At 44.9% G+C, this 15,137-nt stretch overlaps 1 protein-coding gene across 1 annotated transcript; it reads right to left on the bottom strand.

The window, feature by feature from the left end:
- Positions 1–11,908: 11,908 nt before the first annotated feature.
- LOC119333437 lies at positions 11,909–12,636 on the bottom strand. The gene is made up of 3 exons (XM_037606326.1): positions 12,592–12,636; positions 12,413–12,494; positions 11,909–12,324 (listed from the first exon to the last, which is right to left on the bottom strand). Exons 1-3 carry the CDS (start codon positions 12,634–12,636, stop codon positions 11,909–11,911), a joined length of 543 nt encoding a protein of 180 aa, XP_037462223.1.
- Positions 12,637–15,137: the final 2,501 nt, after the last annotated feature.

Raw genomic sequence — 15,137 nt, forward strand, 5'->3', positions numbered from 1 at the left:
AGAAATGTCACAGTCGGGCGTCTGAGCGACACCACATAAAGGGCTTTAAAAGAAATGCCACAGTCGGGCATCTGAGCGACACCACATAAAGGGCTTTAAAAGAAATGCCACAGTCGGGCGTCTGAGCGACACCACATAAAGGGCTTTAAAATAAACAATCATAGTGAATATCCCGGAGGTAGAACCATCCCAGAGATACTCGATAATAACAATAATATCACGGGTTAGTCAACAATAATAATAATCATAATTATCACAAGTCACAAGTAGTAGTTCCAGTTCTGGTTACCAGTTTCACCTCCGAAGACCGACACTAAGACCGACACTTGACCCATCCCAGACTGTAATCCTTAACCATGGACACGACTATTCGAATAGGTTTAATCTCTGCAAAGGGTGTACTCTTTACCCACGAGTAACGGATTTCTTTAGTCCATCGGGACTAATTCCGTCTACGGTCTTTTTGTTGAAAACACACCTAACTTGCACACACCAGCTTATCTCACACATGTCTGGAATCACCCACGACACCTGTTAAGCAAACTCTAAGTGGGGAGGCTACAACCTCGCGTAGCATGGGATCAAATTTATATCGCGCGCTCTAAGGGGTGGCCTCCCCTCTCGGTCCCAACCGGAAACACCCATGCCCCCGGACCAGGTGGCCTGCCTACCAGCTACAACCGGTATCTTCCACCATGGCCTCTCTGTACGGTGTGTGCTAGAAAGAGGTTGACAACTTACTGAACCATACTCTACTTGCTGTAGAGACGAGTGGTAGTACGAAACAAGTATGGGGGTTACTGGCACAAGACTCGATCTACGGTCGACTCAGGAGGTTTAAGTATTCCCTGCATGATTAGCATGACGAATATATTTCAACCAACAGAGTCACCGCTCATATCACCTTGCCATGCCATACCAGACATAACCGTCCCGACGGAGACCGGCGACAAACTCATGCCTACCCAAGGCAGAGGTTTTCCCGGGTTCCTGCCGGTATGCATGCAAGGCACATGAGGGTGATTATCATCACAAGTGTGTCCATTTCCAACAGCATGGAAATCAATAACATGCACCCATGCATATGATCATATCACATGAAATAACAAGTTTTCTCCAAAGTGAGGTGATGTTATGAACGTGTCATCGAACACACAAAAATATTATGCCGGGGTTCAGAATGCTTGCCTTCAATGTGTGGAAAGGCAGGGTGCACTCCAAAACTTGAAACATTTCTCCTCTCTTCAAAAATCCTATTTTAGCAATATAAAAGAATTAACACACAAAATAAAAACAGCACCAAAAGTTGTTCTGAATTTTTTTCAAATAAATCTTAAAATAAACTAGGTGAAATTTGAGAGAGGTAGGAAAAAGAATCATTTCATTTGGAGTTGTATTTAAAAAGATATAACCAGTCAAAGTTTTGGTCAAATCTGATTTTAAATAAAACAGAAAAAGAAAAACGTTTCAGAATGGAATACGCTTTCGAAGCGGGAGAAACGTACTGGGGTGGATTACGCCTTCACTTAAACACGTGGACGGCGCGGTGAGACACTAACAGTGGGTCCCGGGGGCCCACTAGTCAGATTTGACTAGTCTTTCTCCCTCTCCTTCCTCTGTCCCGAGCGGAGGCGGAGCTCCGGCGATCGTCGCCGGCGACTGGCGGCTCCTCGCGGGGCCCCAAGGGCGGGGATGGATTCGCCACTCCAGGGCGGTCATCCCGGTGGTCGACAGGTAGGTGGGGGCGGAGGGAGTTGCCGGCGGAGGCTTCGGTGCCGAAGTGGTTTTGTGGCGGCGATGGTTCTCGAACCAAATTGAGTAGGGGGATCTGTTCACGGGAGGAAGAGAGGACTTCTGGTGAAGAGAGTGGAGAGGGGGAAGCCCTGGTGGCGCCGGAGTGAACGAGACAGTGGCGGCGGCAGGAGTTGTCAAAGATGAAGAAGGCGGTGTTTCCCTGACGATTGCGGGCTATGGGGGTTCCATGGGGGTAGCTTGAGGTTGCGTGCGTGCTCAGAGGGGCTCGGGGTCCCTTTTATAGCGCGAAGAGGTCGGTTCCGCGGCGGTGGATAAGGCGGCCGGCGAACCACCGTTCTGTAGCTGTAGGGGAACGTGGCGGCGACGAGAGCTAGGCGACACCCTTGTGGATGAGCTTGAGCTGTTCAAGGGGCCAGGTGGCGAGCCGGGGTGGCTTGGGCGGCGCTGAACGGCGCAGGGCTGTCGGCCGACACCGGCGTGCTGCCAAAACTGCTCTGGCGGTGGCGCTGTAGGGCGCCAGGGCGGGCTATCGTGTTGTGGCGAGGCGGGGAGTGCGTGGCGAGGTTCTGCAGTGTGGGCCAAGACACGGGCGCGACGCGGCGGCTCGTGTGCGCGGCTGCAATTTGCGCGCTCTGGGCGCGCCCAGCGCACGCACACCAGATGCTCGGCGAAATGCCATGGCACTCCAGAGCGCTTGGTTGGAGCTGGGAGTTAGCAGGTCTAGGCTATTGCTTGCAAGGAGATCAATGGACAAGCTTAAGGGGTCAGAGGATCAGGTTCACACTGCTAACTAAAATCCATGCCAAATCTGACCATGCACTCCAGGTGTTTGACAAAATGCCACAGGCACTTAGGCAAGTCTTGGAGTGGTCAAAAACTCTAGACCAGTGTCTCCTTAGATGCAAGAGAGAGTGGTGAGGTTAGTTTGTGAAAAGCACAAACTTGTTAGTGCAAGTTTTGCAAAACTACAATTCTGGACAGGAAATAAATGACATTATTTCATGAACCAAAATTAATCCAATGGGTGCATGCTCCTGGATTTAGGGGTTTGGTAGGGCTGTCTACAAGTAGGAGAAAACACAAGATCTTTGGAGCAAAATTAAATAGGGTTGCAGTAGAAATCACAAGGCTGGACCAGAATGAAAAAGAGGATGATTCACTCAATTTTTTCAAAGAACATAAATAGGTTTTTGCACAAAGTGGAATAATATGCTCCTACTGACCTCCCCTAATTTTGGTAGAAGTTTTAAATAAATATTTAAATAGGTTGTAGTGTAAAATTGCCCACTGGACCAGATTTGAAAACTTGGTGTAGAACTCAAAATATCCAATGAATGAAATATATTATTGCACAAAAGTGATTTAGAGACATCACATGATATCTCCAAACCTTGGTGAAATTTTTAGTTAAATATATCAAATGGTTGTAGTTCAAAAAGAGCTCCAAATTTTAAAACAAGTCATTTAATGAATAAAGCTCAGGGTGAAATAATTTTATAAATAAATCTCCTGACTGAGAGATGTTTTTTAAATGAGAGGGAAAATAAGTCCAATATATTTTGGAAGGATCCACTTGGGAAAAATTTCTTAATATTAAGAGAAAAGTTTTGAAATCAATAGAGATATACTTGCATGCAAAGATTTTAAACTCTTGGCAAAATTTTAATAACTAAAACCTGGTTAAATTTTTGGGGTGTTACACCAATACAATGGTAAATTGTATAGGTGCACTAGTTCGGCGAAGAGATGGTGATACAAGTGCAATGTGGATGGTAGATATGGGTTTTTGTAATATGAAAATATAAAAACAGCAAGACTAATGATAAAAGTGAGTAAAAACGGTATTGCAATGCGTTGAAACAAGGCCTAGGGTTCATACTTTCACTAGTGCAAGGTCTCTCAACAATAATAACATAATTGGATCATATAACTATCCCTAAACATGCAAAAAAGAGTCACTCCAAAGTCACTAATAGTGGAGAACAAACGAAGAGATTATTGTAGGGTACAAAACCACCTCAAAGTTATTCTTTCTGATCGATCTATTCAAGAGTCCGTAGTAAAATAACACGAAGCTATTCTTTCCGTTCGATCTATCCTAGAGTTTATACTAGAATAACACCTTAAGACACAAATCAACCAAAGCCCTAATGTCACCTAGATACTCCAATGTCACCTCAAGTATCCGTGGGTATGATTATACGATATGCATCACACAATCTCAGATTCATCTATTCAACCAACAGAAAGAACTTCAAAGAGTGCCCCAAAGTTTCTACCGGAGAGTCAAGAAGAAAATGTGTGCCAACCCCTATGCATAAGTTCACGAGGTCACGGAACTCACAAGTTGATCACCAAAACATACATCAAGTGGATCACATGAATATCCCATTGTCACCACAGATAAGCACATGCAAGACATACATCAAGTGTTCTCAAATCCTTAAAGACTCAATCCAATAAGATAACTTCAAAGGGAAAACTCAATCCACTACAAGAGAGTAGAGGGGGAGAAACATCATACGATCCAACTATAATAGCAAAGCTCGCGATACATCAAGATCGTGCCGAATCAAGAACACGAGAGAGAGAGAGAGAGATCAAACACATAGCTACTGGTACATACCCTCAGCCCCGAGGGTGAACTACTCCCTCCTTGTCATGGAGAGCGCCGAGATGATGAAGATGGCCACCAGAGAGGGATCCCCCCTCCGGCAGGGTGCCGAAACGGGTCTAGATTGGTTTTTGGTGGCTACAGAGGCTTGCGGCGGAGGAACTCCCTATCTAGGTTATTTTCTGGGGTTTCTATATTTTTAGGAATTTTTTTTGCGTAGGTCTCACATCAGGGGGTTCTCCGAGTCGTCCACGAGATTGCGGCCGATGCCCAGGGAGGTAGGGCGCGCCCCCACCCTCGTGGACGGCTCGGGACTCTTCTGGCCCAACTCTTTTACTCCAGGGGCTTCTTTTGGTCCATAAAAAATCCACAAAAATTGGCAGGTCAATTGGACTCCGTTTGGTATTCCTTTTCTGTAAAACTCAAAAACAAGGAAACACAGAAACTGACACTGGGCTCTAGGTTAATAGGTTAGTCCCAAAAATCATATAAAATTGCATATAAAACATCCTAGATGGATAATATAATAGCATGGAACAATAAAAAATTATAGATACGTTGGAGACGTATCAAGCATCCCCAAGCTTAATTCCTGGTCGTCCTCGAGTAGGTAAATGATAAAAACATAATTTTTGATGTGGAATGCTACCTAACATATTTATCCATGTAATTCTCTTTATTGTGGCAAGAATATTCAGATTCGAAAGATTCAATACAAAAGTTTAATATTGACATAAAAATAAAAATACTTCAAGCATACTAACAAAGTAATCATGTCTTCTCAAAATAACATGGCCAAAGAAAGCTATCCCTACACAATCATATAGTCTGGCTATGCTCTATATTCATCACACAAAATATTTAAATCGTGCACAACCCTGATGACAAGCCAAGCAATTGTTTCATACTTTTGATGTTCTCAAACTTTTTCAATCTTCATGCAATACATGAGCGTGAGCCATGGACATAGCACTATAGGTGGAATAGAGTGGTGGTTGTGGAGAAGACAAAAAGGAGGAAGATGGTCTCACATCGACTAGGTGTATTAATGGGCTACGGAGATGCCCATCAATAGATATCAATGTGAGTGAGTAGGGATTGCCATGCAACGGATGCACTAGAGCTATAAGTTTATGAAAGCTCAAAAAGAAACTAAGTGGGTGTGCATCCAACTTGCTTGCTCATGAAGACCTAGGGCATTTGAGGAAGCCCATCGTTGGAATATACAAGACAGGTTCTATAATGAAAAATTCCCACTAGTATATGAAAGTGAACATAGGAGACTCTTTATCATGAAGATCATGGTGCTACTTTGAAGCACAAGTGTGGTAAAAGGATAGTAGCATTGCCCCTTCTCTCTTTTTCTCTCATTTTTTTTGTTTTTTGGCCCTTCTCTTTTTTTGGCCATTCTTTTTTTCCTCACATGGGACAATGCTCTCATAATGAAGATCATCACACTTTTATTTACTTACAACTCAAGAATTACAACTTGATACTTAGAACAAAATATGACTCTATATGAATGCCTTTGGCGGTGTACCGGGATGTGCACTGAATCAAGAGTGACATGTATGAAAGAATTATGATCGGTGGCTTTGCCACAAATACAATGTCAACTAAATGATCAAGCAAAGCAATATGACAATGATGAAGCGTGTCATAATAAACGGAACGGTGGAAAGTTAATGGCTATGGAAATGCCATAATAGGTAGGTTTGGTGGCTGTTTTGAGGAAGGTAAATGGTGGGTTCATGGTACCAGCGAAAGTTGCGCGGTACTAGAGAGGCTAGCAATGGTGGAAGGGTGAGAGTGCGTATAATCCATGGACTCAACATTAGTCATAAAGAACTCACATACTTATTGCAAAAATCTATTAGTTATCGAAACGAAGTACTACGCGCATGCTCCTAGGGGGGATAGATTGGTAGGAAAAGACCATCGCTCGTCCCCGACCGCCACTCATAAGTAAGACAATCAAAAAATATCTCATGCTCCAACTTTGTTACATAACGATTCACCATATGTGCATGCTACGGGACTCACAAACCTTAACACAAGTATTTCTCAAATTCACAACTACTCACTAGCATGACTCTACATCACCATCTTCATATCTCAAAACAATCATAAGGAATCAAACTTCACATAGTATTCAATGCACTTTATATGAAAGTTTTTATTATATCCCTCTTGGATGCCCATCATATTAGGACTAAATTCATAACCAAAGCAAATTACCATGCTGTTCTAAAAGACTCTCAACATAATATAAGTGAAGCACTGAGAGTTCATCAATTTCTTCAAAATAAAACCACCGTCGTGCTCTAAAAAGATATAAGTGAAGCACTAGAGCAAATGACGAACTACTCCAAAAGATATAAGTGAAGATCAAAGAGTAGTCGAATAATTATGCAACTATGTGAAGACTCTAACATTTAAGAATTTCAGATCTTGGTATATTATTCAAGTAGAAAGCAAAACAAAATAAAATAAAATGATGCTCCAAGCAAAACACATATCATGTGGTGAATAAAAATATAGCTCCAAGTAAAGTTATCGATGAACGAAGACGAAAGATGGGATGCCATCCGGGGCATCCCCAATCTTAGGCTCTTGGTTGTCCTTGAATGTTACCTTGGGGTGCCTTGGTCATCCCCAAGCTTAGGATCTTGCCACTCCTTATTCCATAATCCATCGAATTTTTACCCAAAACTTGAAAGCTTCACAACACAAAACTCAACAGAAAATCTCATGAGCTCCATTAGTATAAGAAAATAAATCACCACTTTTGGTACTGTTGTGAACTCATTCTAAATTCATATTGGTCTAATATCTACCGTATTCCAACTTCTCTGTGGTTCATACCCTCCGATACTACTCATAGATTCATCAAAATAAGCAAACAACACATAGAAAATAGGATCTGTCAAAAGCAGAACAGTCTGTAGTAATCTGTAGGTTTTGAATACTTATGTAACTCCAAAAATCCTGAGAAATTAGTAGGTCCTAGGAAATTTGTTTGTTAATATAATACAAGTGGAATTGGTATTTTATCGCTCTCTGGTAAAAAATGAAAATTATTCTCGTGAGCGCATACTTTCTGTTTTTTACAGCAAGATCAAATAACAATCACCCAAGAAGATCCTAAAGGCTTTACTTGGCACAAACACTAATTAAAACATAAAAACACAATCATAACATAGGATAGATGATTTATTTATTACTAAATGAGAACAAAAAGCAAGGAACAAAAAAATTGGGTTGCCTCCCAACAAGCGCTATCGTCTAACGCCCCTAGCTAGGCATGATGATTTCAATGGTGCTCACATAAAAGACAAGAATTGAAACATAAAGAGAGCATAATGAAGAATATGACTAGCAGATTTAAGTCTAACCCACTTCCTATGCATAGGGATTTTGTGAGCAAACAATTTATGGGAACAATAATCAACTAGCATAGGAAGGCAAAACAAGCATAACTTTAAAACTTTAAGCACATAGAGAGGAAACTTGATATTATTGCAATTCCTACAAGCATATATTCCTCCCTCATAATAATTTTCAGTAGCATCATGAATGAATTCAACAATATAACCATCACATAAAGCATTATTTTCATGATGCACAAGCATACAATTTTTATTACTCTCCACATAAGCAAATTTCTTCTCATGAATAGTAGTGGGAGCAAACTCAACAAAATAACTATCATGTGAGGCATAATCCAATTGAAAATTAAAATAATGATGACAAGTTTCATGGTTATCATTATTCTTTATAGCATACATGTCATCACAATAATCATCATAGATAACAACTTTGTTCTCGTAATCAATTGGAACCTCTTCCGAAATAGTGGATTCATCACTAAATAAAGTCATGACCTCTCCCAGTCCACTTTCATAATTATCACAATAAGATTCAACACCCTCCAAAATAGCGGGATCATTACTTCCTAAAGTTGACACTCTTCCAAACCCACTTTCATCAATATATTCATCATAAATAGGAGGCATGCTTTCATCATAATAAATATTCTCATCAAAACTTGGTGGACAAAAAATATCATCTTCATCAAACATAGCATCCCCAAGCTTGTGGCTTTGCATATCTTTAGCATCATGGATATTCAAAGAATTCATACTAACAACATTGCAATCATGCTCATCATTCAAAGATTTAGTGCCAAACATTCTAATGCATTCTTCTTCTAACACTTTGGCACAATTATCGGAATCCTTATTTTCACGAAAGACATTAAAAACATGAAGCATATGAGGCAACCTTAATTCCATTTTTTGTAGTTTTCTTTTATAGATTAAACTAGTGATAAAACAAGAAACTAAAAGATTCGATTGCAAGATCTAAAGATATACCTTCAAGCACTAACCTCCCCGGCAACGGCGCCATAAAAGAGCTTGATGTCTACTACACAACCTTCTTCTTGTAGATGTTATTGGGCCTCCAAGTGCAGAGGTTTGTAGGACAGTAGCAAATTTCCCTCAAGTGGATGACCTAAGGTTTATCAATCGGTGGGAGGCATAGGATGAAGATGGTCTCTCTCAAGCAACCCTGCAACCAAATAACAAAGAGTCTCTTGTGTCCCCAACACACCCAATACAATGGTAAATTGTATAGGGGGACTAATTCGGCGAAGAGATGGTGATACAAGTGCAATATGGATGGTAGAATAGGATTTTGTAATCTGAAAATATAAAAACAGCAAAGTAACTAATGATAAAAGTGAGCGAAAACGGTATTGCAATGCGTTGAAACAAGGCCTAGGGTTCATACTTTCACTAGTGCAAGGTCTCTCAACAATAATAACATAATTGCATCATATAACTATCACTCAACATGCAACAAAGAGTCACTCCAAAGTCACTAATAGCGGAGAACAAAGAAGAGATTATTGTAGGGTATGAAACCATCTCAAAGTTATTCTTTCTGATTGATCTATTCAAGAGTCCGTAGTAAAATAACACGAAGCTATTCTTTCCGTTCGATCTATCCTAGAGTTCATACTAGAATAACACCTTAAGACACAAATCAACCAAAACCCTAATGTCACCTAGATACTCCAATGTCACCTCAAGTATCCGTGGGTATGATTATACGATATGCATCACACAATCTCAGATTCATCTATTCAACCAACACAAAGAACTTCAAAGAGTGCCCCAAAGTTTCTACCGGAGAGTTAGGACGAAAATGTGTGCCAACCCCTATGCATAAGTTCACGAGGTCACGGAACTCGCAAGTTGATCACCAAAACATACATCAAGTGGATCACGTGAATATCCCATTGTCACCACAGACAAGCACATGCAAGACATACATCAAGTGTTCTCAAATCCTTAAAGACTCAATCCGATAAGATAACTTCAAAGGGAAAACCCAATCCATTACAAGAGAGTAGATGGGGAGAAACATCATAAGATCCAACTATAATAGCAAAGCTCGTGATACATCAAGATCATGCCGAATCAAGAACACGAGAGAGAGAGAGAGAGATCAAACACATAGCTACTGATACATACCCTCATCCTCGAGGGTGAACTACTCCCTCCTCGTCATGGAGAGCGCCGGGATGATGAAGATGGCCATCGGAGAGGGATCCCCCCTCCGGCAGGGTGCCAGAACGGGTCTAGATTGGTTTTCGGTGGCTACATATGCTTGCGGCGGCGGAACTCCCTATCTAGGTTATTTTCTGGAGGTTTCTGTATTTATAGGATTTTTTGGTGTAGTTCTCACATCATGAGGTCTCCGAGTCGTCCACGAGTTAGGGGTCCATGCTTAGGGGGTAGGGCGCGCCTCCACCCTCGTGGACGGCTCGGGACTCTTCTGGCCCAACTCTTTTTCTCCAGGGCTTCTTTTGGTCCGTAAAAAATCCACAAAAATTGGAAGACTCCATTTGGTATTCTTTTTCTGTAAAACTCAAAAACAAGGAAAAACAGAAACTGGCACTAGGCTCTAGGTTAATAGGTTCGTCCCAAAAATCATATAAAATAGCATATAAATGCATATAAAACATCCTAGATGGATTATATAATAGCATGGAACAATAAAAAATTATAGATACATTGGAGACGTATCATTGTACTCTTTAGGGAGCTCATCTTCCGTCCACTAGGCAACGAAGTCGGCCAGCACCAGAGATTTAATAGATTGGCGGCTTATATGTTCTTTTGAATGGTAAGAGCTCGATGGCCCACTTGGCTATGCGACTGGTGGCATCCCGACTATTTATGATGCCATTGAGTGGTACTTCGGATGCCATTGTGATTGAACACTCTTGAAAATAGTGTCACAACTTTTGGGATGCCATAAAGACCGCATAAGCTATCTTCCGATAGTGAGGGTATCAGGATTTGCGTGGTGTAGGAACTGCCGATACGTAGCATACTGGTTCCTAGATGTGGAATTTGTGTCCCTCCTCCTCTCGCTCGACGACAAGTACGGCGCTCACTACCTGGTGAGTCGCGGATATGTAGAGTAACATGGGCTCGCCCATGCCCGGAGCGGCTAGGATTGGGTTGCCTGCTAACAAGGTTTTTATTTCTTCCAATCCAGCTGTGGCCGCATCTGTCCATTCAAAGTTATCAGTGCGTCAAAGCAGTCAATAAAGTGGTAATGCCTTTTCTCTCAATCTGGAGATGAAGCGGCTTAAGGCTGCCACGCACCCAGCTAGTTTTTGGACCTGCTTTAGGTTTGTTCGCATGGCCAATTGTGACAGGGCCTGGATTTTGGCTGGGTTCGCTTCAATTCCTCTATTGGAAACAATGAATCCGAGCAGTTTCCCAGCTGGAACGCCGAAAACACATGTTTCCGGATTAAGCCGTATGTCATATGTTCGGAGGTTGTCAAATGTGAGGCGGAGATCATCCACCAATGATTCGATGTGTTTAGTCTTGATGACCACGTCGTCCACATATGCTTTCATTGTTTTGCCGATTTGTTTTTCCAAGCATGTTTGAATCATGCATTGGTAAGTGGCACCGACGTTTTTAAGTCCGAAGGGCATACTGTTGAAACAAAAAGGCCCGTATGGGGTAATACATGCCGTTGCAGCCTGGTCGGACTCCTTCGTCTTAATCTAATGGTATCCGGAGTAAGCGTCGAGGAAGCACAATGAGTCGTGTCCCGCGGTTGCGTCAATTATTTGGTCAATGCGGGGCAGCGGGAAAGGGTCCTTTGGGCAAGCCTTATTAAGGTCTTTGAAATTGATGCAAAGGCCCAGGATTTATCCTTCTTCGGCACCATGACCAGGTTGGTTAGCCAGTCCGGGTGCTTTATTTCTCTAATGAACCCAGACTTGGGTAGTTTGGCTAGCTTCTCCCCCATAGCTTGTCGTTTGAGTTCGGAAAATCACCGTAGCGTTTTCTTGACTGGTTTGAACCCCTTGATTATATTGAGGCTATGTTTGGCTAGTCTGCGTGGGATTCCGGGCATGTCCGAAGGATGCCAGGAAAAGATGTCCCAACTTTCGCGCAGGAACGCACACAAGAATCGCCGAACCGAGAGCTACCACTGGTGGCGCTACATGATGGAGCAGCCGGTTGGATCGCCGACCGTGTACTCGTGGTGGATGACGGTGGTAGGGTACGGCGCGGGCGGGTAGTACTTGTACTCGTATGATGACTGCTGCTGGCGGTGGTACTGATCAGCGGCCACCGGTGAGTAACCGGTCGTAGTGTAACTGTTGTACGCGCCGTAGGCGGTGGCGTCCCCACGCACGCCCACGCCCGCGGCCTGCGCAGAGTGGTAGCCCCCTCCGTCGGCGGGGTTGGTGGTGATCGCGTAGCCGCGGCCCGCCTGCAGGGTGCGCAGCTCGACGATGTCGGTGTGGCCCACCTTCCGCCGCAGCTTGCTGGTGAGGTGGTTGGAGTCGACTCCTTTGCCGACCACCCGGAGCAGGTTCCGCCCCTCCCCCGCCAGCGTCACCGACTCCACTCCTGATCGAATACACCACAGAAGCATTAAGCAATCGCAGAGGAGTCTCGTCAAGAACAGAGGAGTTTGTATATGGGGTGCGCTGCATACCGTCGATTGCTGCCGTGATCTTCATGGCCTTGGAGTGTTGGCCCTTGTCGGAGCTCACCTGCATCCTGGTCACCATCTCCATCTGCAACAACACCAAGCAGAAATCAATCAAAAATAGACCAATGAAGCAGAATCCACACAAAATTTCAAAATATATTGCAAGTAAACAGAACCCGTACCCTCATATTGTCGCCGGACTCGATCCTCAGCTGAGTATGGGCCATTCTTCTACTCACCCACACCTCCTGTTATTTTTCGGCGACGGCAGCCGGACCAGTAAACCCTCGTACTCCCCATTGTGTGGGCAACCACTGCCGAGTCTTCCCCGGCTCCGTGTCGTTCCCTTCCTAGGCCTCACTGTCGTCCACCGCCCTGGTTCTCTCGGCACCCCATGGTCAACATGGTCAATGTCGGTGTCAAAACTGGCGGATCTCGGGTAGGGGGTCCCGTATTGTGCGTCTAGGCCGGATGGTAACAGGAGGCAGGGGACACAATGTTTTACCCAGGTTCGGGCCCTCTTGATGGAGGTAAAACCCTACGTCCTGCTTGATTAATATTGATGATGTGGGTAGTACAAGAGTAGATCTACCACCAGATCAGAGAGGCTAAACCCTAGAAGCTAGCCTATGGTATGATTGTATGTTGTGGTTGTTGTGTCCTACGGACTAATACCCTCCGGTTTATATAGACACAAGAGAGGGTTAGGGTTATACAAGGTCGGTTACAAAGAAGGAGATATCCATATCCGTATTGCCTAGCTTGCCTTCCACGCCAAGTAGAGTCCCATCCGGACACGAGATGAAGTCTTCAATCTTGTATCTTCATAGTCCAACAGTCCGGCTGTCCGGAGACCCCCTAATCCAGGACTCCCTTAGTAGCCCCTGAACCAGGCTTCAATGACGATGAGTCTGGCGCGCAGTATTGTCTTCGGCATTGCAAGGCGGGTTCCTCCTCCGAATACACCACGGAAGAATTTGAATACAAGGATAGTGTCCGACCCTGCAAAATAAGTTCCACATACCACCGTAGAGAGAATAATATTTTCGCAAATCTAATTTGCTGACCTGTTTTAGCAACAGGACATTACGTCATGGCCCGGTGATTATTCGAACCATTTCCTTTAACTAGCCCCGCACATAACGCGAGGCAGTTTTTTGACACGCCTTGTTAAAGCATAGATCGTGTCCCCTTATCACGGGATTCTCATCAATATGGGCATGGGTAACCCAACTGCGCCATCGATTATGGCGCTTGTGGGATAAGCGAGTTTTACCAGGCTAGTGGGGGGGCACATAGTTTCGTCCGCCCATATAAAGGGATAAGGATTCACCTTTTCATCCACGCCTTCTTCCTCCCTTGCTCATCTGTTTTCGCACACTCGAGCTCTAGCGCCCAACTCCGCACTTCCCACCTCAACCTTCTCCAACCATGTCCGGAGCGAGAGGCAGGTGGATGGTCTCCTCCGTCACGGATGGAGGCATCAAGAAGCTGAGGAGAGCCGGATACCTGCCCGACGACATCGCGCACCGGCTCCCAGATGAGGGGCAGGTCATCCCCCCCAGGCCCCATGAGAGGGTAGTGTTCCTCACCCATTTCCTCCGCGGACTGGGATTCCCTCTCCACCCATTCATCCGGGGGCTCATGTTCTATTACGGCCTGGATTTCCATGATCTGGCCCCGAACTTCATCCTCAACATCTCGGCGTTTATCATTGTGTGCGAGGCCTTCCTACGCATCAAGCCCCACTTTGGTTTATGGTTGAAGACCTTCAATGTCAAGCCGAAGGTTGTGGGCGGTCGCCAGGCGGAGTGTGGAGGCGCCATGGTGGGCAAGATGCCCAATGTTACATGGCCCGAGGGCTCCTTTGTGGAAACCATAAAGGGGTGGCAATCGGGGTGGTTCTACATCACCGAGCCGCGTGACCCTGCATGGGCAGCGGCCCCCGAGTTCCGATCTGGCATCCCCATGCGGCTCACCTCCTAGAAAGAGAAGGGCCTGTCCTGGGGTAGTTCAGGAGAGCTGACCGGACTCCAAACATGTATTCAAAACATGGTGAGCAAGAAGCTCAAACTTGTCAACGTAGTCCAGGTCATGCTCCACCGCCGGATCCTCCCGTGCCAACAACAGGACTTCAACTTGTGGGAGTTCAACCCCGCGCAGCACCGAACTCTAAACAGGCTCTTCGACACAACTCACGGAGATGCCTGGAGGGTGCTGTTCAAAAGCGCCGAGGTCCCTCCTCCCATTACTAAGGATCGTGGATTCAAGGCGAAGCGCCAAGCCAGTGCGGTAAGTTGCTTTACCATTCACAGGATACTTATCTTTCATAGATTGACTCCATGCAGGATCTAAACTCCCGTACCTTTGACAGGACTGGCAGGAGACGGCCGGACAGATCGACTGTCCGGCTCCTTTGCCCGACGGCCTAGCGGACGCTCTTCTGGCGAAGATGCTGACCCCGGCTCCTTATAAGGTGCCGGAGAAGACCAAGAAGGCCAAGGGAACCCGAAAGAGTTCCCGACGCCAGGCGTCGTCGGACTCTCCGTCCGATGACTCTGCGGCGCACTCCTCCCCCGAAGACGAGGAAGAAGAAGAAGATGCTCCCCCTCTAGCTAGGGAAGATAAGAAAAGGAAGGCCGCCCCAACTGGGGGGGCCAAAGGGTCCAAGAAGGGAAGGACTCTCCTTCCGGACAATTCCACTGCCGCCGACGAAGGTGAAGACGAG

The sequence above is a fragment of the Triticum dicoccoides genome, chromosome 7A (genome assembly GCF_002162155.2).
Source record: "Triticum dicoccoides isolate Atlit2015 ecotype Zavitan chromosome 7A, WEW_v2.0, whole genome shotgun sequence".
In the NCBI taxonomy this organism is placed as follows: Eukaryota; Viridiplantae; Streptophyta; class Magnoliopsida; order Poales; family Poaceae; genus Triticum; species Triticum dicoccoides.

Excerpts from the sequence above, each read along its gene's own strand:
- LOC119333437 (XM_037606326.1), bottom strand. The coding sequence starts at position 12,636 with ATGGCCCATACTCAGCTGAGGATCGAGTCCGGCGACAATATGAGG. Across the intron at positions 12,495-12,591 it reads AGTCCGGCGACAATATGAGG|ATGGAGATGGTGACCAGGAT; the intron begins GTACGGGTTCTG and ends GTGTTGTTGCAG. Across the intron at positions 12,325-12,412 it reads GATCACGGCAGCAATCGACG|GAGTGGAGTCGGTGACGCTG; the intron begins GTATGCAGCGCA and ends GTATTCGATCAG.